A 26,821-nucleotide genomic window follows, 5' to 3' on the forward strand; every position below is an offset into this window, starting at 1 on the left:
ACAGAAAATCTGAGTATGCAGGGTACACTATTAGAAAAAGAAGAATTAAAATCTATTTCCAGAGCTTTGCTGCCTAGAGCTGGCCAGAAGGGATGTGTTAAGATCAAGTCCTGAGGTTTTCAGCATCTCACTCATGTTCCACACCCACAACACGCACCTGAAGACGATGCCCACAAGCCCTCTTGCTTCACATGCAATTGCTTAACGCTTGAAGCACTTTCCCAGGAGATCCAAAAGCTTCTTTTCTTCACTCCACCTAAAAAGAATCAACTCTGATCTACCACCATCTGCCCTCTGCTGAGGTGGCAGTTGCCCTGCTCACTCTCTCTCCCATTGCAGCCAACAAAAAAAGAGAATTTCAAAGGCTCTAGGACCACTAGCATTCAAGTAAATGGTTACCTGGCTTCTCACAAGAAGAGCTGCTTAAATCCTTCTCAGAATGTCTGTGGTTATTGCCCAAAACGTTGAAGGATTCCCACATGATGAACAAACACGCTGACACTGATCTCCAGTAAAAATGTCTTCCTATCATTGAATAGATTATTACAGCATTTTTAAAAGGGCCACCACCAAGGCAGCTTACAATAGAGATAGATATACAGGGGACAGCTAAACATTGATTTTCGGTTACTTACCGTGCTTAGACCAGGCGCCTGTCTGCAAGGCAGGTACACAGGATGTAAAACACTCAAAATTTAGATATAAAGGAACTAAAGATATTTTCATATTAGCTTTTCAGAATTCATCAGAATGGGCACACTTGAATTCTTCCCCTGATATGGCAATGAAGTTTACATTTAAGTCCTCCCACTATAACAGAAGGGGAGATTTATTACGGAAAGACAGTAAAGAACTACCAATAACCTCTGGTGATTGGAAGCTGCGCTAGTATAGGCTACACAAACACAGCAAGGTGCTCCTGGAAATTGTAGCTGGAGTCCATGAAATTAATATTTGAGTTATCTACTAAAAAGAAAAGACTTTTTCAACCAAACACCATTTTAAATGCAACTTTCCAGGCCACAAAGCTGAAAGATTTCACACCCTTGAGTCAAAATTTCAAAACTACAGCATGAGTTAAAATTATTTCAAATATCAACAGAGGAACTTGACTTGAAGCCTCCCACAAAACTAAGAGGAAGTGAAGACCAGTTCTGGGATGTAACTCGCCAATTTAACCACACAGTAAGTTCGAAATTCTGCATTTAAGCAAAACTCAGAGTTTACTTCTTTTGCATCAAGCTTTTCTCTATCAAGTACCTAAGAAAAGATAACCCAAGCATCCAAATAAATGATCAGTTTTGCTACAATTACAGAAAAAAGACTCCAACTGAAAGCTTGCAGTTCTTGACCAACTGAAACTTGCTTGTACATTTCAGAATAAAAAAACCTCACAATTTGGGGGATCTTTTCTGAACAAAAGCTGAAGTCGGCTTACTGCGCAGCACTTGTCCGAGGGGATTTCCCCAATTTCATTGTTCTTCTGCCAATTTTGAAGCATACGCAGCGAGATGTGAACTTACTCCAGCTCCCGATTGTTCTCTCGTATCCTGCCGGTCTGCTTCAAACAATGCAGTGTGACAGAAGCCAACGAAAGCCGCTCGTGATGATATTACGGCATTGTATACTGTAAATTTTAGAAGTTTTCCACCAAACAGCGCTGCAACCAAGTCAGAGTAAGTGAACAGAAACAAGCAGTAAACAAAACATGGGGAATTAGTTTTATTAAATTAGGAGGTGTCGCTTCCAAACAGGATTAAATCAGTAGGGAACCTGTTAACTAGCTATTTGTGTTCAAAAGCTGCAGCAGTAGAAGAACTGCAGCATGTTGTTTATCCTATAAATCCTTACCAGACTAACAGCCTGAGCTACACAATTGGGAAGTTTTTCCTGTAAAAATTGCTCTGGTTGTCATAAAACATTCACACAAGTAAAAACAGTACCAAGAAAAAGAAATTGGCTGACTTCTACCAAGGAAAAAAAAAATACAAACACACCACAAAACAAAACCACAATATAATGAAGAGAGTAATCTTCACCATATATAAAGATATTAATTACCACAGTAAGCTAGGGAATAGTTTAACATTGACTTAGGCTGACTAAAGCCCCAATTCTTTTATTGGAGAAAAACAAGTACTATTTCCGAGATAATCTGGGGCTCAATATTGACGATAAAGCACAGTCAACTTATTTTCCTTGGGTGACGAATGTGTCTACTTAACAGTAGCACGAAATGTCAGATACAGATATTACTATTCCTAGTTAGAGCTCAGTAGCGGGATCCGCTGAGCAGATACACTTCTAAATTAACCACAAGTAGATATTTTTCTTTTTTTTTTTTAAATTCAACAGCCACAGCATCAGTTGTTTACCCACCAAACAATTAATGGCATATAAAGCCAACCAAGTTCTAACTCTTCCTGCTTCTTAGCATTAGAGCATTCCTAGTGAGGAGCAACAGCACCTTGAAATTAAAGAATTTCCACATATTCCAACAGCTTCCAACACCCCTAAATTTGCTTTCCATATCACTGATACTCCAATGGGCACAATGCCTTAAACCTACATTCCCTGACCAAGCAATTCAGGTTAGATCAGGGAGGTGAAGGCATTATCACAAAAATTAATCTCAATTTATAGACTGAAAACTGACAGCAATTTTCCCTCCTGACTCCAGGCAAGCTCTTCCAACTACGCAGCATTTTGCTATTGGCTAAATATCTTGCACACTTATATTTTTTACACGTTGACATACCCCAAATGACATGCCAATACTTTATGCTTGGCATACCGACTCTGTGAGAAATGATGTGGGTAAGTCACGTGGCTTCCTGAATTGCACGAGCTTAAAACTGGCAGCCCTAAGTTTCTTTGTTTAATACTCTAAGACTTCCTTTTTCAGGATGACATCAATCTTATAAGACGCTGTAACCTGAGCTATGCCTAAACTAAAGCTTAACCTTAGTTGCGGCAATTCAGTCCTCAACATCAGTCACAGCTGTGCAAACCAAAACAACAATTATGTTTTAGTAATTTTGATAAAATCTCACACTTGAACACAATCACTGCTCTAATTTCAATCAACACTGCATTAGAAGGCAGTTGGTAGAGGAAAAATATGCTATTAAAAAAAAGCATTATCTTATGCTTGTATTAATCCTTTGCCCTATTCTACATATAAAATAAACTGATTTCATTAATCAAACAGGAGAGAGCAAGCACAACATAACGTGAGGCTATAATTTTTAATATAGTTTTGCAGTTAATGTGTAAAAGTAGTTTTTAAACAGATACAGATAATGTCACCAACACTGCCCTACTTATTGCTAACCTCAAGTTTAGAAATTGATTTTCATAGAGCCTTGATGTCAAACTTGACATGAATTTTAATTTCCCATTATATGTCCATGCAGCACCTAAAGGTGTCCTGCAACCTAGAGTTTGCACACATCACTTTACACATATTTAATTAAGTCCAACGTCCTTTTGTCTACAATCACGCCATCCTGAACATTTAGAAACTAAGAAGACCTGGCCCCATTTATCTCTAAGCAGGAAAAGGTCTTGGAAAGCCAGGTGCCTGCTTGTGTCACACCAGCTCTGAGAAAGACTTCATTGAAGTTGGTGAATCTCTCAGAATCCCTTTGTTTTGTTCTCTCTCTGCACTAAAGAACATGGACCAGTTGAAAGCTGTCATTGTAAAATTATCGAAAGAATCTCTCAACTCAGATTAGAAGGCACTGCAAAAAGTCAGAAAAACACCTCTGGACTCAACTGCTTTTCACTGGCTACTTTCAGCAACAACAGACTGTTTCTCTTGCAGGATCATCTTCTCACATTTTATTTTCAGGCAATGCAGATGGACTTCGCTCACCTGGCCAGCAGCCACCTGGCTTTTTTCTAGGCTCAAAACCATTTACTAAGAGGAAGGTACACGGTAATCTGTCGGAGGAGCACGTACGCACCAGGCCAACTCTGAGATGAAGAGATGTTGCATGCAACAGGAAACCACTGCAAAGCACCATCATTCTGTCCTTACTGTTCTGCAGAGGCCAGAGCATGGCGTGACACTTAGAAAGCGCCGAGAACATCTTTTAGCCTTTTATGGAGGATGTAGAGACAACATTCAAGTCCCACCATAACTACAGGACCGAGAAGAGCAAGGGCAATTTGATCCTCCTGCTACACCTCTCCAGTGAACACATTCAGTCTTCACAGCACCAGGTGTCATGAGGATCAGGGGATTCTGAAGCTAACCTCGGTCAACGCTCCTCAAAATCTCAGACATCTTTCCAGGAAAGGACCCTCTTGCTTTGTTCTAAAGCATTATTTTTATTGAAATTCCAACAAGAGAAAAGCAGAGGGGGTTCTGCTGCATCCTATGAGAAAAAGAGTCAGCTTATCAAAAAACAATTTACAAACATGCTCTTCCTGTCATCTCAGCAATAAAAATTGTGCTTTTAGTGTATTCTGATGTACTGCCTTAAATATCTATACATATTTTAGAAAGCTTAAGATGTTCAGCCATAGTCTTCAAACATTTATAGAACCAATTTACATCTAAGCAAATGCATCCAGACTGAAATATGGTATACAGTTGGAGGACATTCTTTATATTTATATACTAATACGTAGCAGTTCACAACTTGTGACCTAGGATTAAGAATCAACATCCAAGCCCAACTTGAAGAGTGAATTATCCCAGCTCTGTTACAAACCTACAGTGTCAAATTCTGTTTCTGGGAAAAGAGCTTTCACCTCTGTCTGGGTAACAATGTTATTTTAGGATCTGCTGTGCCAATCCAACTATCTCAGCTAAATTAATTCACAGCTTAGCAGCAGATGTTGGGAGCTTTCCTCAGTTTCCAGAAGAATCTCCCCCTGCAGTGTAATTGCCAAAATCACCCATCTCCTATGGCTTTAACCTGAGAAGGAACAAAGGAATTTTTGTATTGCTATCCTCTGAAGTAACCTATTTCGGGGAAAGATTTTAAAGCTTGAAAACAATCTATTCTAGAAGCCACATCTGCTTGACAACTCTGCTCTATGGGTGATCAAAAGCATCCTTAAAACTAGGTTACTGCATGCACCTATGTGATCACTTTTCCAACAAATATTCCCAAGGAATTCAAAGAGACATGTTAACTGGTAGCACAGGTTATATTCAAGTAAAACTGTGCCTCTTATACCTAAATTAGAAATTACTTTTTACTCAGCGATGTGAAGAAAAACGCGTCAAAGTGCCATCATTTAAAAAGATCTGTTTGCTTTTAAATAGCAGGGTCAAGCCCACTGTCCCATCTTGAAAAAGATATTTTCTCTGCCCAGTTTACTTCTGCTCTTAACTCCTTTGAAGACACTTTGATCAGCACAAAAAAAAAAAAGTTCCATGGATGAAGGTTAGTTATTACATTAATAAAGAGAGTCAGCCCTCAAAAAACAATTTTAACATGTGCCGCAAACTATGCTTAGGCTGTTAAGTCTTATCCATAGCACTAACTCACTGCAAGGAATGAACAAGGGGCTACAGGACAAGCAAGCATTTTTACTATCTTAAGGAAAAAATATTAAAAGGCATTCTGAACACAATGCCTAAATACCACCACCATGCTATTTCTTTGGGAGAATCAGGGTGTGATTTATTCCATAACATCAATTTCGAAAGTTATCCACTTTCACTAGTGGCTGAAGTGAAAGATATGCAACAGTTATGGCTTTAAAATACTACCATTTCATCCTAACAAGCTCAAAGAAACAGCAATAATGGTGAAATTGGTCATTAAGTAGCTCCTGCTTTCAATGTCAACCAACCACTTCACTTGCAACTGTCTGCTTCACATTTCCAATACTCCCAGAAGATCTTCCATATTCCCAAAACCATGGAACCCATTGTAGAGTTTCTCCTCTGGATAATAAAATATGTAGAATTCAACTTTTCTGAAGCAGAAGTCAGATGCTTCCAAAGTCTAATTGTTGACAGTAAGTCTCACAAATCAGCTACACTCTTCAAAAAACAATAGCAGGATTTGAGCCCCTCTCACACTCCCACTTAAGTCAGAATTAGGCGGGTGCAGAAAATAAAGCAAAAGAAAGCTTCTGAAAAACAGGAAACATGGCACACGGGTGCTGTCCTCATGTTAAGCAAGGAGGACAGAGGGCACACATAAGACTACATTTCCTACATACATATTGAACTGTTAAGCAAGAGAAAGTATATTACAGAAAATACTTTATAAAACTCTTATTGCACAGCAGGCTGGAAAGCAAGAGTTTGACAGACAATTACCCTTCTCTCCACACTGGAAGCAACCGCTGCTTTCCACCTAAGAATCTAAAGCACTTGCATGGTATTAGCACTCCAGCAAAGGCTCTCTGAATTGAGATTCAAGCAAGTTGGTCTGAAAACCTTATTTCTGCCAGTGAACTGCCAGATCACTTTTCATCAACCTTCAATATCACTCTGCTTTTGTGCTGTAGTTTCCTCTAATATAAAGTAGTGATGAAATTTAACTCCCTCATTTAAACTCAGGATTTCCCATTAAAGCTCAGATTCAGGAGTTAAGTACCGTTCCACACATGATATCAAAAGTTTACATAAAAACTATAATGTAACTACTATTATTAACATCAACAAAAAAATTATCTGTTCAAGAAGAAAGTTTTTGAAGTTATCAACCAGGAAGTCATTTGATTCTGTGTTAAACCCTTTTACAGTACTGACATAAGCACACAAACATCTGGGAAGAGAAAAATAAATGTTATAGACGCATCTTTTAACAGACTGTACCGCATGGAAGCAGAATTCTACATGTGATAGGGATGGACATCTTAGGAAGGACACAGTTCTGCATTAGATTTCAGATATGTATGCTCTAGAGGAACATAAAACACCACAAAGGAGTCTTAAAACTCAATGCTTCCCTTAGCTTCTTTTTTTAACATTTTAAAGACAGAAGAGCTACAACATCCCAGATCAACATTATCCCAAACCTACTCCCACTAAACTCTTGTTAGTTGTGCAGTATCAGGCATTTTACAAAAACAGGTGCATTTTAGTCTCATCTAAAGGCAGCAAGAAGCAAGCATGAAGCATGTCTGCACTCTTTTTAAGACAGAAATACCAAAATACTGGGACACTGAAACAAGCAATTTGTGTTTCCCTACTCTGGATTCCAATACTCTGTACTGTCACCACTGAAATGACTTCTTAAATAACATAGACTATGAACATGCCTGTTGACTATTTACAACAACGTTTGGTTTGTTAAAGGCTTGATTTTAGCTATCCCCAGTTACATAGTATTTATTTCAACATAACAACCCACGCTAATAAGGAAGAAACTGCTCCCTTCTAAGAATTACTTAAACGGATGCTCATGCTCTGTTTCTTCACTGACTCCTTCTTGTGCTCTATTTGTGTCGAAACTGCAAGGGAGAGTGCAAAGACAGCATTATAAAATCTACCAAATTCATCATGAATTTTAGAAAAGTGAACTCACATGCCAACATTTAGTTTCAGGATACACAGGGATTATGTGATTAGAATCCCACTGGCTCTCTGGAAGGATTCAGCAAGATAACTACAAATTACTTAGAGGGCCAGTGTCAAAAGGACCTCTGTACTTATTTAGCCTCTGCTCTAGATTACTGACCCACTTATGAAGAGCTCAGCACCCCCGCTGCGCGATGCCAACACCCACTCCATCTGTTTGCCTCTGCTTTCTCGGAACCTCTATTAGCCCGCGTTGTGTTAATTACCAAACGAGCGGCTTTTGTATAGTACAGACAGTATGAGCCTCACTGAATGCGTAGTCACCTGGACAAACAGCACAGAAACAGAACAATCCCAATCGCAGCAGGGTTATCAATGACAATATTCAGATTTCTTAAGGGGCAATTTAATTCAATTTTTGCTCTCAGTTTCTAAAAAAAAAAAAAAAAGCTTGTAGGTGTTGAGTTGTTTTAGGTTTCAATGATGAAAAAGTATCAAGTACTGTATCAAATTCACTGGAAATCTCCAAGGGGACCAGAATTTTGTGAAACCACAACTGAAACTTCTGTTGAGGGAATAATGCAGCAGTTGCAAACAGAAGCATCCCACAACACTTGGCAATATCTACACTGAGTTAAACAGTACTAGTAATTAAATCTAAGGCTAAACACACACACACACACACACACAAAACTAAACACAAAACCCTCCCCACGCGGAAAGGTCGGTCACATCAAAACCACATCTCAGCAGCTTAGCACCTCAAACTTCCTGCTGACTAGGAAGAAAACAAAAAGTTTCAAATTCAGCATTTTATTATTTAGCCCTGTTGATCTGCAGACCGTTAAAGACACTCATTAAAGTTAGTCTAAAGCAGCAGTTTCATTAACGTACTAAATCCAAGACCAAGAATCTCCAGAAGTCATTGCAGTACTGAGCTGACATTTGCTCTTTCTTGGGAACCCAGAACCCAGACTACTGCTGTCAAAGTTAAATTATATCAACAGTCCAAAAGCCAACTATGAAACTCAAGAATTCTGTGTAGCACTGCTGGCAACCCTGATACCTCACCCCTTAATACCAAAACCATTTCTTAGTTTAATTTTAAACCTTGTGTAATAACTAAAACCATGTGAAGTGCTCTCCAGGCTACCAGCTTCTCCTGAAGTAGTAAAGAAAAATAAAACGCAGGTCCAGTCTTTTTTACAGCGGACTAGAGGGTAGAGGAAGATTGTCAATCACAGCCCAGCAAGGATTGCTGGTCACAATATGGAGCCTATACAGAGTACAACTGAGGTTGTAGTCCGTTTTAAATAATTATTTACTATATTTACCTTAACGCAAAACAATCACGCATGTGGGAGGAGATAGTCAAATACAGATGACAAGTACACTATGAAAACAATGATAAAGTGGCATTCAGTTTGTATCTCCCAACACCATCTTCAAAATTAAACAACAGTTCCTCTGAAGTAGTAACATTTACTGCCCCAGTACCTCTGCAGAAGAGCTCTAGGAAGTCTCTCTAAGAGCTCTAAAAGTTAGATGTACATTTTATATCAAGTGAAGTTCTGTATGACACATGGACTTTCTGTCATATGAAACGCCTTCCACTTAAGCATTTTGTCTCTGTCATGATAAATATTTGCTAAAAATCATAGAGTCATCACATGTCAACTCAGAAAGTCCATGTCTCTGCAGGTTCCAATCTCAGTTTACTGATATACACTTAAGACAAGAAAACTCAAATATTTTATTTCTATTTTTTTTCCAGCTGGCAAAAGGAAGGAAGCAGAAAGAAAACCCAGAGAATTTTGGGACTGCTCTAGGGAAGAAAATACAAGCAGAGGGCAGCATAGGAAACAAAAGGTGAACAGAAAAGAGAGAGAACAGAATTCAAGTTGCCATTTATTCAGAACGTACTTATGATTTTTCCCAGAAAGCTGTGTCAAATCTGAAGGAGAATGCTAAAACCATTATCAGATCTAACAGCTATAACACATTTGATATATGGAAATCACTACTGACACCAGTCAAATCTAGGTTGTGCTATGATTAATACAAAGTTTAAAAGTAGCTGGGGCAAATGTGCTAATGAGGAACTTAAGTTCATAAACCAGATGCATTTTCTCTCCCCTAGAAAGTATTCCAAGTGTCAATGGGCTAAGTGCCCAGAATATTCCCGTGCCACCAGATCCTCTAAATTTTCCTAGAAAAATACACCTGTGAAGTGATTTGACACTTATGTCACACATAATGAGCTTACACATGCACCTTAGTGGGATTTCTGTACAGCGTGAATTGAGAGTAGACTGCATTATACTTACAAACATAACCCTTGCCTCTCACACAGCAGCTGCTGTGAATTAAGTTGAGAAATTCAAAGGGGTAGAATGCAAGTCGTTCACCTAGATGTATATACATATGAGGAGCAGAAGAGTAGTTCTAGAAGTACTCCAGGTTATTAAACAAAAAGCACTTTTGTTAACCAATAACAAATAATAATTACAGTAAATAAACTGGTATTCAGGCAACCTGCCTCTAAAGAGAAAATTCCCCTTCAAAAGGGAGAATGGATGCAGCTTGTACAACTTAAAATAAAACTACTATATACAACTGAAAATAATTAGATGACTGAAGTATTGACCAAGGAAAAACTAGTCTTTTTATTTTTTTTTTTTTTACAGTAGTGTAGATTCAAGTTTGCCCCTCCGATTACAGACAGGTTATTAAATAAAAGCATAAGGCAGAGCTACAAACTAAGAGCTGTGCTAGGCACCACCAGAATACAACACAAATTAGAATCTACATAGTAATGGAAATTGAAACGTAAAGTTACCATTAGAAACTGTGACTTTACAAAGCAAGCACTATGTAAAACTAAAACATGTTTTAGAGAATCAAAATCATGCAGCTGATTTTTTTTTTAGTCATTTGTTCACAGGATGGCCTAAATATCCATACGGTTGTTTCTTAAGCGGTTGTAACAATTTCAAACACAACAGTACTTACCTTGGTATCGTCACACATTTTGTATTGCAATTCTGAGTGGTAATTGCCTTCTCGAGCTCATCCAGCTGTCCTGTTTTCTTCAGCTTCTTGACCAAGCTTTTCACTGCTTTTTCGCACCACTTTTCCTCCTGACCGTTCTGCTCACCGCCACCAGCCCCTCCAGAGCCACCAGCAGATTTTTTCCATCCCAGGAGTCTCTTCACCACCGGTGGAGTGAATGGCAATATGGATGACATGACTTTCAGCAGACAGAACGCTCAGCAAGCAATAAATTAGAGATTCCTGTCCGATCCCTAAAAACACAAATCAAAACAGACACGTTAGCACTGAGGTTTTACATGAAACAAATATTAATACCTTGCTTAGGACCTTTCATTACTAAATGCCATAGAACACTGCAACCCAGAACAAGGTAGATAATAGTTCAGAAATTGTCTTCATCATGGTTCAGAATTTCACCATTAAAGTTAAAATGCAAGTTTGCTGCAGACTCTTCAACAGTTAAGGCTATTGTTGGATTACATTTAATTTTTCTGCAAGTCTTTCCTGCCTAAAGTCAACTCCAGAAAACAAAGACGTTAACTTGAGTCTTAACTTTGCACCTAGGCTGGCTGGTTTTAGCCATTTATTAAAAATTTCCACACATGATTGACACATTGCATACACATATATGCACATTCTGCCCATCTCCAAATTAATTTAGCAAGCCAAATTGCATTTTGAATGTAATTTAGTCATTATGGCTTGATAGAAGTCTTCCAATAGCCAGCCATTTCACAAGCCTTTTCTCATTTTGTTAGTCATATTTTAAATAACTAACAACTTCTGTTTCACTGAGGACACTGATTTGAAATTCTCTCACAAATTTGGTAATAAGCTTATTCCCATCTTGCACTCTAGAGTTCAATGGTCCACAGAAAATGAAACTTCTCAACTGGTAGCACTTAAAATCATCAAGTCTTTCAAAATTCATTAAAGGATATCTAAAATCTGAGTTTGCAGACACCTGAGCAGTAGAACTGTGTTTTCAATTTTGATAGTAACAACTACCTGATCAGGTTGTTTATATAAAATGAAAGATTAGAAGTGATGCTGAAACTTGGGCTATGTTTAGCATCCACTGCAATTTGCACTTCGAATCATTTTAAAGAAAAATGATAGCCATTTAGAAAAAAAAAAAAAAATTGTTCTTGCAGCTCTTATTAGGCTAGTTTGAGGTATTAAAACATAAGCCTCAAATCAACCGTATTATTTCAGGCAGACAGATGTTAGAAATTGCTTGAAGACATAATGGCCCTATGGGTTGAAGTCAAAAACAACCTTATTTCCAAGGAGTAAATGGGTATTTGATGTCCAGAAAGTTACCTTATTTCCAAGCTGTATAAATTAGTTCGGTCACCTGAAAATATTTTGTTTCAGCTAAGAGCTAACACTACCTTCAGGCTACTTAATTTGAGATCTGAGGGCAGCTTACAAATTTCGCCATCATGTACAGGCACGTGCCTCATTTCTACCCAAAATGTACCAACTTCATCCTATTGAAATTTTCCATCTGCAAAACAGCATGGATTATTTGGGAAGCTTCAAGCTACAGTATTCATGGTTAATTTACACCTCATCATACCTGCACAGTTTCAGTGAGGGCTGACAGGTCAAACAAACACTAAATCATATTCTACAGGTAACTTTAAATCATACCTTTCCAACTTCCACGAGACAGAACATTCAGCAGCAATGACATTTCAGTTTCAATAAAATATACCTCCAAAAACGAGCTTCTGAGAGCACCTAAAAATATGACTGAAGCAAGAATTGTAGTTTTCTGGGGTCAAGGAGACACAGGTTCCAATTAAGAGGGACTCAAGATTAACATTAACTTTATGAAGCCATTCAAAAGACTCTATTCCAAATTAGAGAACCACAGAATGGTTTTAGTTAAAAATAATTTAATCCAACCCCCTGGCACAGATCACTAGATCAGGTTGCTCAAAGTTCTGTCCAACCTGACTTTCAACACTTCCAATGATGGCACATCCACAATTTCTTTGGGTAACCTGTTCCAATGTCTCAAAACTCTCATAGTAAAAAATTTCTTCCTTATATCCAATCTAAACCTAGTCTTCCAGTTTAAAACCTTTGTTCCTTGTCCTGTCAGTACAGGCCTTGGTAAAAAGTCAAAGCTTCTTCACAAGACTATAATACGAAAAGAACTTTTATTCTTTGAGTAATGTTACATTATTACATAATTGTCCCAAATATTTCAGACTACAGGTTTTGCAGATCACAAAAGCGTTGCACAGGAGCCCTGGCTGCTAGAAACACAAGAAAAATAAACTCAATATCCAATTTTTTTCAAATTAAACAGTGACTAAGACACTCAGGGTACAGTTTCAAGGGGAGCCAAGCCAACCCAACCCAACAGCTTCGGGCCATAAGAAGCCCCGGTCTCCATTCTTTCTTTCCACCTCGGCACTAGTGCTAACACCTTTCCAGAAAGACTCTGGGAGTTAACTAAATAAAAACTAATTAACTGAGGGTTTTTTGGTGTTTTGTTTTGTTTTTCCCTGAGGGAACCACGGTCACTCAGACCTTTATAAAGACTTCACTGACTGAGCAAAGCCAACACGAGATTCTTCAGAGGCAAGAAATTCAAAAACACCAAAGCAAAGACGATAACTTCTTCCGCAGCAAAGATCCCGCTTTGAACACCACCAATTGGTGGTTTAACATCTGAGCAATGAATTCAATGCTGACAGACACATGCAACCAAGTCCCAGTATCGCTGCTTATCCACACACCAATTCTTCTCCTGTTTGCCGAGCTCACTGACACATAATATACATATTTCCTGCTCCTTAGCTTCAAATTCGACACCTTCCAATTCCACAGAATACTCCTTCGATTGTCAGCCTTATAAAATACACACTTCAGAAGGGCCTTATTTACCACCAGGGCAAACTGACTATTCTTCCAGGCCCTCTAAACATCCTCATTGCTTTTATCTAATTTTTCAGCTTTACAATACCTCTCGTGATGAGGTGTCCAATTTTGCAATATTCTCTCCCCTAAGACATAACACTGATCTATATACAATTTTCTGGATTCTCTGGTGCTCTATTTTCTTTTTTAAACTAAGATTTGCTTTCCTGCTTCAAATGCATATTTTAAGTCTCGTAGTATGGAAGAAAATTTAGAAACCCCATACGTTTCGGTTTTCTTTTACAGTTGAATTCCCATACTATTTTGACATACTCAGAGGTTTAAAAAAATAATAATAAGAAGAATCTTTCTTTTCCCATTTCCAAAAGACTGGCCATGCAGACATAACTAATTTGAAATTTCCAAATATTATACTCGGTTTTAACCAGTTCCCCAACAGACATTTGCTCATCCCGTTTCTGCAGAAGCTGTCAAAAAGTACAGGTTGATCTGATTTTAAAAAATAAAAGGACACACTTAAAGAGCCCTTTATTACAATTATTATTGCAGCTTAGCAGCTGTTTAAAAAAAAAACAAATAAAAAATCAACATACACCACAGCTGCACACTAAAAATCTGAGAAGCTTAAACTAACTTTTTCCTTCTAGCTATTGTTTTGCCATGACAGGGCTTTGCCAGGGGTATCAATAAGAATTTCACTAAATTCTTCCCATATTGGCCCCATATCTTTGAGAAGCTGAGCAGAGAGAATGTGACACAAGTAGGGCAGGACTTCACTCGGTTTAATACTTCAGTCACTTGTGATGAGTGCTCACAGGAGAGTATTTCAGCCAGTTTAATTTCTGCAAAAGTGACACTCTGCTCCAAGCCTAGAGAAGGCACTGCAAAGTACAAGGCACAGTTAGGTTGAATTCTGAGCAATTCTGATCCATGCAAATTATGCCAGGAAAATGCAGCAAGAAAGAAATTAAGAAGAAATACCCTACTGGGTAGTGCTGTCTCCAAAGGCGGCAAAAGGATTCATTACTCAAGGAAAATGCATGAAACTGGCTGTTACATGTTGTCCATTCTCCTCATAATTCTTCAGCATCTTAAACGGTTCCAGCAGGAAATTAAAGGCTCCATTCCTATCTATTCCCTTTAGCAGCCGTTTATGGACCTGTTGTCCACAAATTCATCTAACCACTTTTTGAACCTGCTTCCACCACCTCTTGTGGTAGACAGCACCAGAGTTGAACTGCCCACTTGTCTCAAGAAGTACTTTTGGTTGCTTTAATTCGATCTCTTTCTAGCATCAGAAAGTGGACCTTGTTCTACCACTGCAAGCTTTGCTAAAGAACCATGTGTGTTCATGTCGTCCACAAGCTTCAGGTTTCTGTACATCTGAATCACGTCCCTCTCCCTAAGAGAAGCCTATTAGCCTTTTGTCACAAAGAAAGTATCTGAATGCAGCTCATACAGTTTTGGAAGCTCCTCTGGTCAGATCTCAAGCCTGAAAGGTTTACTACTTCAATTTAACTACAAGTCCTTGAAGATACTGTATAAGGACTGATCTAAAGACGACAGAAAAAACTCTTATCAGTCTACAGTTATATTTTCATTTCTCTTTTTTATTATATTACCCTAAAGCTCTCAACACTACAATTAAAAGCACAAAGAAATCTACACCTCACCAGGAATTTGGAGACAGAAGGTGGGCACCTTATATCAGCTGCTGAACATCCGGAAGCTGCTCAAATAAAAATTTGCCTTGGGTTCTAAAGGTATCGACCTAGATGGTCTTGGATACAATGTTTATACTAAGGGATTTAGGAGTCATTGTTGCAGCTCATTTTTGACCAGTAAATCCCGTTTCAATTCATCACCTGTAACTTTTGCCTTCAAATTGATACAGTAATATATAGAGTTTTGATCTTTGTTCCTGAAGAATCACCCTGTCACACCCTGTCTTTTGACAATAGCCTCTTACTAAAAACATTTGTCTAGTCTTTTTCAATGTACACTTTCCTCATCCACAAAAAAAAAAGAGGATTGCTTTTTCCCCAAATGCACCCAGAAAACAATTATTGCCAACACTGCCAAAAATATTTTCACACTGCTAAAATGGTCACAGATTAAATACATGCTTAATATGCAACATACCTTCCTCCTCGCAATATAGTTGTTGTTACTTCCTTCTAGTCTACAGTTAACCACCTGCAAAAACCAAGTACCCATTTACAGCCTTTGCTTTTAAGGACGTTAAATGTGCCTTGCCATTGCTTATTCTTTGTGTTGTCTCTCCTTTACTCATTCTCTTCTATTGAGGTCCAACATCACAGCCCAAATTTGATCTTTTACCTTCCTATGTACTATTCCCACTACAATGTATCGACATACTGGGCCTCTGTGAGTAACTGTAAGTAGATTTTTGAGACCCCTTTCTCAGCTCAACTACAGTTAATTACTAGTATCAAGGCAGCAGTGTGATAGAGAGAAAAAAAAAAAAAAAAACAAACTTCCACTATGTTATCCATGTTCTCTGGATTACGCCTTAAAAATACAGCTTTGAATACTCAAAAGAGGACTCACTCTGTTGCCCAGAGAGTTGCGAGTGTGTTTCCAGATTGCTGGAACACAGGGAGCACGTGCTGTTATTCCCAACAGATTAAAACTGGAAAATTTACAATTTGCCTAACTTTGGTGGTATTTGTTTCATCTCTGCCCCTGTTCTGTATCTCCGCTTCCTGATGCACACGTGCTTCTATAGTAGGTCAAACGGTGTCATAGTTGGCAACTTTTAAAGTCACAGTTTGAGTCATGTCTGCTATTATTCCATTCTACTGTGGCTCTCTGGAACAAGTATTAAATATTAAGCCCATGATCCCAGTAATAACTAAGCATAAAAGACGAAGACAACCTTAAGGGCAGCATGCTAAGTAGACTAAAATCTTCAAGGGAAATTCTCCTTTCCTGAGCGTCTGGAACACACTACAAATACACTGGTGCTACCAAAAATATCAAGTGATTTCTGGCTAATTTATTCCAAAGCCTTATGCAACATATTTCATATCAGTCTGCTTATTCGTCTTAAACTTGAAATAAAGAAATCTGATCTCTCCTGGTTTTACTAGAAGTATTCTGGCTTAGAGGAATTTCATTCGCAAGAGCTATTCTGGAATAAAGAGGACAGAAGTTAAGCTCCCAAGGAAAGAAGATCGAGGAAAATAATTTGTGGCATTTGAGAGAGAGTCTACAAGTTCATTTCCTCCCTATTTTAGTCCTGGTTTTGTGATTTTTTTGAAAACGCAATGGTTTTTTTTTTCATTAGTCCTGGAATTTGGACAAGATTCTTTATTGATTTCACCCAGTGCACAGTATTTCAGATCTTTAGGAGAGGAGGAAATATCCACCCTTTCCCCTCACAGGCATCCCCGTGATATTAGTGGTTTCAGAATAAGGCCACATTAATTGAAGCATCGTCTAATTAAGGCAGTATCAAGACCTTACGTTAGACTAAACAGTACTGAGAGCTGAAGTTTTAAAGGGTATAGCTTATGTAGCAGTGCATATGTCTTCTATATTAATCCAAAGTCATTAAGACTGATAGAAATGATAAAACAAGCATTTCATCTTGCCTTGAACGGAAGCAAAACTAATTTCTGATCCATTTCTGGATACTTTAGGCTGTGTTATTCCAAACGACAAGAAGGCAGTTTATTCACAGCGGAATCTGAGAAAGTTTTCCCGATGTTCACGATCTCAACTCACGGGAAATCTGAATTCTGTATGAAGTTAGAACTAAAATCCAAGCCAGTCTTTTCCCTTTCACATAGGATACGCTCTAGTTAAATAACTCAGTGGAACTGACAAGACAAGGTATTTCACTTCTATTGTAACCACACCCCCTCCAAAAACTGTCTTTTGAGATTTCAGAAGGGATAATCCTTTCTTCTTCCCCTACACACACATACTAAAAAGACCTGGTTTTGTCATAGTGGAGAAGTTCAAACCTGCAGTCACACACATACTTTTCTGAAGCTTTGACACGAGCTGATGAAGTTCAAGGCAGGTTTCTTGTCATCTGGGGGGACAGAAGGGAGAAAAATTCTTCCTCTGAGTCAGCTTTAGCATGAGGATTTTGTAACGAGCCTATCTACAGATGCAACTTCCACAGGAATTTTTAGGTTATTTTGCTCTACTATTGCATCTTGATACTCTGTGCAACTGTATTATCTTTATACAGCTCATTGAAAGCAGAATTACCCACCTAATTTGAAAGCAGACTTTTTTCCTCTCACTCATTTCACGAAGTTTGATTATGAATCAAATGAGAAAACTCATGTTTCTCATACACAGAACTAAAAGAAGCTTGATCGTGGTGTTATGAAAGCTTCAGAAGCTGGACTTTTCTTCAATTACTAAGGACTGTAGCAGATTACAAACAAATGTAATAAAAAAACCCTACGTTGCTATTAGAAAATTAGCACACTGTTACACATGTATTCAAGGTATATTAAAATTGCATGCAACTAAAGACATGAGAAAGAAGAGATGTTAATTTTACTGACCTTTGATTAAACTACTAATAGGACCAACGTATTTTAGCAACTCTCCTAGAATTACAAAAGAGGAAAATTACCACAGTAGCAGTCAGTCAATCCAGCTGTCTCTGCAAAGCACCATACTTCTTCCACCTACTTAGTATTATGAACAACCCCACAATATTGCTTCTTAAAACTAAAATACCTTAATAGCCCCACAAAAGCACTGAATAAGCACTTCAAACCACAGCAGTTGAAGCCCTTCTCACCTCATTTGTTTTGACTAAAATTTTCCATGTGTAACAGGCAAGTGTCAGTTCCACTATTTTAGAAAATAAAATTACTCCTGGGCTAAATCTGACAGGAATATTCACAGAATTGATTAGCAGGTACCTGTTTCAAATTTTCTCTATGGCTTAGCAGCTTCTCCACTTTCTTAAACCACAAACAATTGCATTTAACCATTAGTTAATGAAAGTTCACTTTCAATACAGGCCTAAGGTAAATGTTCTTCAAACAAGCCAGCCCCCCCCAAGTCCCTGATAAGCAGAGTTCGCTCTGCACCAAAGAGCATCTTGTGTTAAGCTCATATTGCTTCAGTGTAATTAAATCAAGCTTGAGCCCCACACTAAACTGATAAGAAACCCAGGAGCTGCTCTCCCACAGCCTCTTCTTGGTCTTACTTCACACTATGGTTGTCAAAAGCACATAATCATAATAAAATATCATCTGGAATGATGCCTGTAACACAGATTCTCTACTGGAAGTGGAGAAAAGCATTTAGGAAGGTTTTCTGCAGTAGCCAATTTCTTCTGGCCCAGAGAGGATTGAACACAGGGCTGCCTGTACTCTCCATTCTATTACAAAAAACCTAATCCCATCGCATGACCTGCAGCAATTCAGTTTAACAAATCAACAATTACAAATATTTTGGCAAAGTAAGCTTAGGTATTGTTTGCCTCTCGGCACAGTTCACAACCAGTTTGTGGCTTTATGATATAAGTCATTAAATCCAATCTGAAAAGCAGAATTTACAGCTCACTTAGCAAGTCAGGCCCATAAATGGATGCTTTCAATTACAGGGCATTTACATGCACAATCATTAAGGCAGCATTGAATACATTTGAAAACTCTAGAATACTTTTTATAATAATTAAAACTTTGTGTACTGTTCTTTATACAAACAAAACTGAGGAATTCTCTTCAGTCTCAAGCAGAGCTCAGATTCATTGTTATCCAGAACCTACTACAAAGCCTGTTCTCCCAGTACTTTTGTGGGAAAGGGATTAGAGAGATGGAAACAAGTTTTGGGTTTTAAAGTTGCTCTCAGAAGCAGAAATTTTTCTTTAGGCTCCAATAAATTCAATTATATCAACTGGTGCTTGGCACTTCTGAAAGATCAAGTGTAACAGGAAAACGGAGAACCCAGGAGCACCTTTCATTTGGAGATTCACTGTGTAATTCAAGCTTATTTGATTTTGTTCATGAATCTAACTTCTGGAGGAAGGAAAAGAAGAGATCAGTTAAAAGACCAATTTTTTAACCTCATTTTTTTCAATTTTGTTCTTCATCATCACGCAAAACCTCAGGAAAGTTGACAAGTTCTTCTCCAAGATCTTATTAAACACATCCAGCTTCCCCCACGAAGAAAACTGTAACTTCAAACATTTTTGTTCTTTTTGGCGACTGTCAGGGTACTCTGAGTCTTACCCACAGAACCACTAAAAAAAAATCAACTACCAGGTTGCTCTATTAAACAGCCCAATATATTGTTAAATGTATACTTAGACTCACCTTTGAGCTCAGTTTAAACCACCTTAAATGAGATCCTCACCTCCTTCTCTTTAAAGGCATTTGTAACTAATGTTATCTTTCATCAGGATAGTGCTAAACAAATGGGGGGAAGCAACTTCAAAACCTCCTCTTTATTTATATTGTTATTCCCCTCTAGCTCCCTACATTTTGTAAATGCTACAGTTTTTAAGCTACACTTCAGAACAAACACACACCAAAAAATCTATTCACACACCATGCAAGCTCCAACACCACATTAGAACACTGGAAAGTCTAAAAAACAACCTTGTTCTGCTAAGAGAAGCTTTAACAAGACGTTTTGTTTTGGGTTTTCTCCTTTTTTCCAGCGTGGAGAACAAAGTAAAGACTAATTGGTCTCTCACTACAGAGTCCAGCCCCCACAGAAATAATGTCATGAATCAGTTTGAAAGTACAGCTCTCCAGGCTAAGAGGGGAACACCAAAGAACGGACAAACCTGCTGTTACATGCGGTCTCCTAATAAGCTGTCATTATATACTTCTTGCTACAGATGGAATCTGACTCGTTTATAACCAGGAGCTGTGATAACATGAGCTCTACACCCAATATACACCGGTTGAAGCATTTTCAGAAACACTCATTTGGTAAATCCAGCACATAAAACTTTTTCTTAACACTATCCACTTGCTTGTTAAGTGTTTGAAAGGAGCATAACACGCGTTTGTTATTCTTTTTTTCAGTCAAATACTGTGATGGACAACCAAAAAGACACTAGACTTGGCTGCAGTCTGAATCCCAGCTGTTCAATTCAACAGCTCTCCAAGACTATCACAAGGGCTCTTCACCCTTTTTTTCTTTTATTTCTCCAGAGTGAGGAATGAAAAATAAAAATACCACAGTGTCACTGTTTCTCTTCCCTTCTACTCCCCACCAAAAAAAAAAATCGCAAATAGGAACTAACTCTACAACTCTGCAAGAACACCGACTATTTATCACAACACAACTACTTATCAGGGCAGATGAAACACTTAACAGATCGCGTTTGTTGACATCTTATAATGCATAGAGACAGCTACAGCATCAAAACCAGAGCCATGAAGAAAATCACTGATCTCCACTCCTGTGGCCATTTCTCGTGTAGGCAGCGTGTATTTAACACCCGTGGCTCTGCACCAGGACATGACCAGACAAAAGGGTTCAAGACCCTCGCGACCCTCGACGCTTCTTTACAACTCGCTCCTAAACTTTCTCCACCACCCCAGCACACCTGAGCTCCGCAAGAAGCGCAGAGCTGGGTGGGGAGACGAAGAAGCAGAACTTTACCGTTTTTCCTCGTTTACATCCCGTACACACAGAGGGAGGCACAACCCGACCCTCCTCACCCTCCCCCGGGAGCTGTTCCTCCGTGTGAGCAGCGGGGGGTGACACCGACCATCCCCGATTCCCCTCACGCAGCCCCAGCCCGCTCCTCGCCGTCTCCCGCCGCCCTTTCCTCCCGCTCCCCCGGCCGCGACCCGCCCGGGCCCACCACAACAAAGGGGGAAGAGGGCGTGGGGAGGCGCCCCCGGTTCCCCGCTCCGGCCCGGCGTACCCCACACCCCGTGAGGCTCCCCGTCCCCGCGGAACGGCCGCCCGGTGTCCTCTCTGCTTCCCCGCGGCCGAGCTGCCCGCCGAAACCGTCCCGGGACGAACCTCCTCCTCGGTGTGCTGCGCGGCCGCCTCGTCCCTCAGAGCTGTCGTCCCCTGCGCGCCCGCCCTCCGCACCGCCCATTGGCTACCGCCGCGCCCCGCCCCCGGCGGGAGGCGGGGAGGCGGCGCATTGGCTGCGGTGCCCGTCGCTTGAGAACAGACAGAGCGAGGATTGGGGGAAAGGAGCGGAGGCCCGGCCCACGCCGCCGATTGGCGGATGGAGGACCCAATCGAGTGCCCGCGGCGGAAAAAAAAAATAAGGAAAAAAAAGACGCGAGGCGAAGGGAGATGGAGCCGGGTGGGAGGGGCTGCGTGCCCCGCGCGGCGGGGGCGTGAAGACGTCGCTCATTGGTTGTGGTGACTGTCATTCACTATCCCACGCGCCCGCTAGGGGTGGTTGGCCGGTGAGCAGAGGTTTGTGTGACCCGTGGGCGCGCAGCCGCACTGGCGGGTGGTGGTTGCACCGCTACGGACCCCGAGTCCTTCCGCCCCGGGCGCGGGTGGGAGCTGAGAAAAAGTAGTGCGCTCCTCCGCAGAATGACAAGAGTCATTTTGGACGGAAAGGAACTGCAAGATCACCGTGTCCAACCGTTACCCCACCCCTGGCACTGCCCCATGTCCCTGAGAACCTCATCTGTGTGTCTATTCAACCCCTCCAGGGATGGTGACTCCAGCACTGCCCTGGGCAGCCTGTTCCAATGCCCCACAGCCCTTTGGGGAACAAATTGTTCCCCACATCCAACCTCAACCTCCCCTGGCGCAACTTGAGGCCGTTTCTTTGTGTCCCTGTCTCCCCTCAGCTCCTGTTCTCCAGCTGAACCCCCCCAGGTCCCTCAGCCGCTCCCATCACACTTGTGATCCAGGCTATCGATGAATAGGCAGCTCAATCCCATTTGAGGCGTCAACATCCAAAATCCAAGACCCGAATACCTGTTTTCAGCCCCTGTTGATGTGACAAGTGGGAATCACAGAATCATTTAGTTGGAAAAGCCCCTCAAGATGGTCAAATCCAACCTCTAACCCATGTCCCTGAGAACCTCATCTCCACGTCTGTTCAGCCCCTCCAGGGATGGAAGCCACAAGATGTGTGTTTAACAGGGACCCTTTGGGGTTTTGGGGGGTGAAGAGCTCCATTCCTGCTTTGCTATTAGTCTGTTGGAGACGCTTTGGTTTTGTTCGCTTCCATTTTTCAACACTTTTCCTTGTCTCTCCGCCCCGTACACCTCACCTGCAGACCACTTCTACCCGAGGTCCCACCTCACCAACATACAACCCTGCTTTCCAGCGGTATTGTCCCTCATACAGACCAAAACAGCCTCTGTGCTTGGTGACACGGGTGTTTGTGGTTCGACATCTTGGGCACGCCTCCCATCCCAATAGATTTGGTGTCCCCAGCCAGGTGAGACACCTCTCCCATCACTGGGCCCTCCTGCTAATGATAGATGTGGGCTGACAGAAACCTCCATCTTGCCTTGTCTGTCCTTGGTTTTCCCAGGCACGCAGCTTATTTGTTTTCTTTTTGTTTTGTTTTTTCCATCGATTTGAGATTCAAGCCGATCACGAAATAAACTCAACGGAGAAGATTCCCTTTGCAGACAATGCAGAGCTGCTAACAGATTACCACCATGTTTTTGAAAGATAAGAAGGTGTTCCAGGCATGTTCCACCTGGAAACAGGTCCAGGCTATTCAGCCAGCACAGCACTCGCTTTGTGACGCTTTCACTGAAATTCTTCTACGAACAGCAGATCAATTAACCTCCTTTTTTTGTGCGGATTTGTGTCAGACATGCCCTTCACATCTCTGCTGCGATAAACCCACGGTCCCCTCTCCTATCCCCAAGGCTGACTTCTGATATACCCAAAGATCCCAATCTACTTTATTTTGGCTTTAATTTGGGGCACGGAGCAGCACATGCCAGGGCTGGTTCAGGGGCTGGCCAGCTGCCCACTGTTTCCACTGCCAAGGAAGCCAAACAGCACTGATAAGGGCTGAGCTTTCCCTGCCTTTCTCCCAGGGTCACCTCTAGCAAGGCTTTTTCTTTCTTATCGCGGCCGCCGTGTGCCATAAAACTTGGCAGACCTTGAGTTTCTGTAAGCTCCGTTTGGTCAAAATGGAGTTGACAAGCTTACACTGGAAGAAAAAATGTATATAAAAGTGATTGTGTAAATCTCTTTTCTTCATGGAAGAAAATCACAAGCGGCAGGAGAAATAAAGCAAATGGAAGAAAGTGGTGGCGGGGCTGCAGATCACCAAGGCCATAAGTTACCTGAGAAGCGTGGTTGCCGTGGAGAAGATGTTCATCTGTAACTTAAACGCTGCTCCGGAAAAGGCTCCCGGCCACACACCTGCAACGGCAGAAATAGTCCCTGATTTGGTAAAAACAAAGCAACAGCAGAACTCAGTCCCTGGTATCAAAGCTGGGTACGATAAAGCAGGTGGCTCAGCGTGTTTTGGACGTGGGCGGTTGGGGGCAGGTGGTTGACAGTCCCATTTGGATGTGAAGCTGCTGTGGGAGGGCACCAGCATCTCTCACAAGGTGCTTTGGCATGTCAGAGGGATCAGCGTCCTCACAAACAACCTTTTTGTACCGAGGGACAGAAACAGCGCAGTGGTATTTCACAGTCACCGGTCTGCTAGGAAGAACAAGGGAAATAATCTAAGATCCAAAGAAAACATGATGAAACGGTAGCTGGCTGCACTGTGCTACAGAGAACACACGTTGCCTTCCCAAAGGCTGTGACCAAATTCTCGGGGAGATAAAAGAAATACAACACCGACATCAGATAAGTTCAAAGACACCTCGGGTTTATAAATGACCCGACGCTATCAGATATCAACGCGTGAAGGTGGAGACGGGTGTGAAGTGATCATTATTACCAGGATCATTATTACCAATATGTCAAAGTCATCTGTTAAACTGGAAAAAAAAAAACAACAGAGCTTTGAATAGTGTTGCGACACGCAAAGACAGGAAATAATGTGTGACAGAAATGACCACAAATCCACGGAGAACCACTGCTAAATGCTCCCAGGTTTCTTAACTCACCCTATTGACATATATTTTGATAAGTGCTTTGTCTCTTCCATCAGTGATCCACTTACTGTAAATGCCCTTTGAGCACGTTGTCTCCTCTCTGAACGTGAAGGTAGCTTTCGTCTTCCACAAATATGATTATGAAAGAGACACAGGGGCAAATAGCACAACGCTCCCAAAAACATCCCCCCGGTGTAGGTAACAGCGTGAAAACACTCCTGTAGGATTGAGGTTGTGTCTCCCTTGGCATCAGTGGGTTAAATATGCGATAAACCACTTCTCATGGCAGCACGGAGTGGGTTAAAGAGGACACCACACCGTGCTTTTCGTCTTGAAAAACAGGACTTAACTGCTGGTTTTGTACTGTCCAAACAGGCCTTAAAGTGGCTAGAGAAAGAGCTTTAACATTGTAAATGAAAAGGAAGCTACTGCACGAGGCATAAAAATCTCCAAAATTAGTAGGAGCTTCTACTCAGTCATGCAAGCATATAGTAGATTAAATATGTGCGAGTATGTAGTAGATTAAATACGCCAAGTACTCCACAAACTTTAAAAAAATCTGTGACTGAAGGCTGGGTGTAGCAGCAAAAATACATTAAAAAGGCGTTCTATGTTTCTGCTCTTTTATTTATCTTCTCAGTAATGAAATTTCCCTGAAATGTTGAAACTCAAATCTGTTCGCTACCTCTTCTGAAATGCAGAAGTGTGCTTCCAATGTTACATAAATCACTGTCGTTTCAGACTGGGCTGTTGTGAGATTTCAAAGCAAAGTGAAAAAGAAGGAAAAAGGGGAAACAATCCCAGAGTGCAAAAATAAAATAGACAGGCCTTGATGTAAGCCCGCTGTGTCTGTCTTATACACTTGTCAAAGCGGACTTAAGAAATTACTGGTATTCAAAATAAAGCTCTAAAAGCAAAGATATGCCCTCCTGACTTGTCGTAGCACAAACCGGTTGGTGTTTATGTTATGAAGTACATTACATTTATCAGATGGAATGGAATTAGACAGTAATCCCTCCAGGTGACATCTGTAAGAAATCCATAACGCAATGAGAAGATCTCGGTATCTGCTCGCGTTCCTCATTCACGCTGTGTAATTCTGATGAGTAAATGATTTAACTAATCTTAATTTGCACATAAACCCAGTTACCCTGAGTAACCACAAGCAGAGAGGGTTGAGACGACTTTGGCGTCATCAGACACCTGAAATTTGAATTATTTCGCTGCATTAAGTTGCTTGACTTTGCGCTGAAGTGGATGGGGAGTTTTCACACAACCAGACAGTAAAGATCTTGCTACAGGAAAATCCTGAATGCCTGGATCCATCTAGGGAGCTCAGCTGCAATCACAGATGTTGTACAAGTCTCTTGCCTTCAAAAGCTCAGTTTTAAACCTGACTTTAGGTGTGGTCAGTCACTGCCAAGCAACGGTGATGTCTTAATGTCCTAAACTACCAGAACTCCAAACGCTTTTTAATTACACTTAGCTTGCAACAGAGGTTGGGCTATTAAGCCGTGTCCACTCTCAGACATCAGTAGTCACCAAAACAGGCTTTTCTTTCCTCTATTTTCCTGATTTTTGTAGATTAGAAACATCTCATTTCTGGGTTTTTATCAGGTTATCCCTCTCTATTATTATTCCGAATACCACACCATTCATCTACCAACATCCTTTATTTTGGATTAGTCGAAGTTGATTAGAAACACAATTATGCTAACCCCAAATAAGCCATCGTTAAAGTGAAATAGCCTTGTTTACGAAGAGATTTACACGAGTTTATCTTTATTGACTTAAATAAACAAGAGTAATTTGTGAGTAGGCCTGGGGGACAATAGCTTTGTTTCTGAATTAAAGGTAGGCCCTGGTCCAGCTAGGATTTGTGTGCATGTTTAAATCTACATGGTGAATAAGCCAACTGAAGGCAGCGGGATCAGTCATAGGAACAAAATTCAGCATAAACTCAAACCTTGATATGATTAATTTTGGTATCATCCTTATTTCTTTTTTATGTTTGCTTTTTCCAGCAAGCTGAAATTAATTCATTACGGTGAAATCTGCAAAGTAATAATAAGAAATAGTCACTGCTTCCCTAGGAAGGATCAAAATAAACCAATTTATGCTGTGATCAGTTATTGCAATACAGTCTGTTTCTGTTTTACACTGTGTAAGATGCACTATGCTAATTAAGCATATGTTTGTATAGATTAGTCTCAATGAGATTTACCCCAGTTTTCTACACCATCTGTGCAAGATTGGTAGCCGAGTTGGAAGTGATCTCTGTATATATTGTCTATATTAGTTGATGAAGGGTTTCGGATCCTTTGAGGTAAAAGTTTTCTTTGTGTTGTTGTTA

The 26,821-nt window shown here is 40.5% G+C and overlaps 1 protein-coding gene across 4 annotated transcripts in view; it reads right to left on the bottom strand.

Annotated features, from left to right (window-relative positions):
- SMAD2 (SMAD family member 2) overlaps positions 1-21,507 on the bottom strand; it is a 48,260-nt gene extending 26,753 nt beyond the window's left edge. For 2 of the 4 annotated variants that reach the window (XM_065861022.2, XM_065861018.2), the window contains exons 1-2: positions 21,437-21,507; positions 10,508-10,800 (exon numbers count right to left, since the gene is read on the bottom strand). In XM_065861022.2, the coding sequence (XP_065717094.1) occupies positions 10,508-10,743 (236 nt within the window). In that variant the 5' untranslated portion in view covers positions 10,744-10,800; positions 21,437-21,507. Of the gene's footprint in view, positions 1-10,507; positions 10,801-17,457; positions 17,509-21,335 lie in introns of those variants that run through there. The other 2 variants (XM_065861019.2, XM_065861020.2) reach the window with 2 other exon arrangements.
- Between the last annotated feature and the right edge of the window lie 5,314 nt (positions 21,508-26,821).

This window comes from Patagioenas fasciata, chromosome Z, assembly GCF_037038585.1.
Source record: "Patagioenas fasciata isolate bPatFas1 chromosome Z, bPatFas1.hap1, whole genome shotgun sequence".
NCBI classification, from domain to species: Eukaryota; Metazoa; Chordata; class Aves; order Columbiformes; family Columbidae; genus Patagioenas; species Patagioenas fasciata.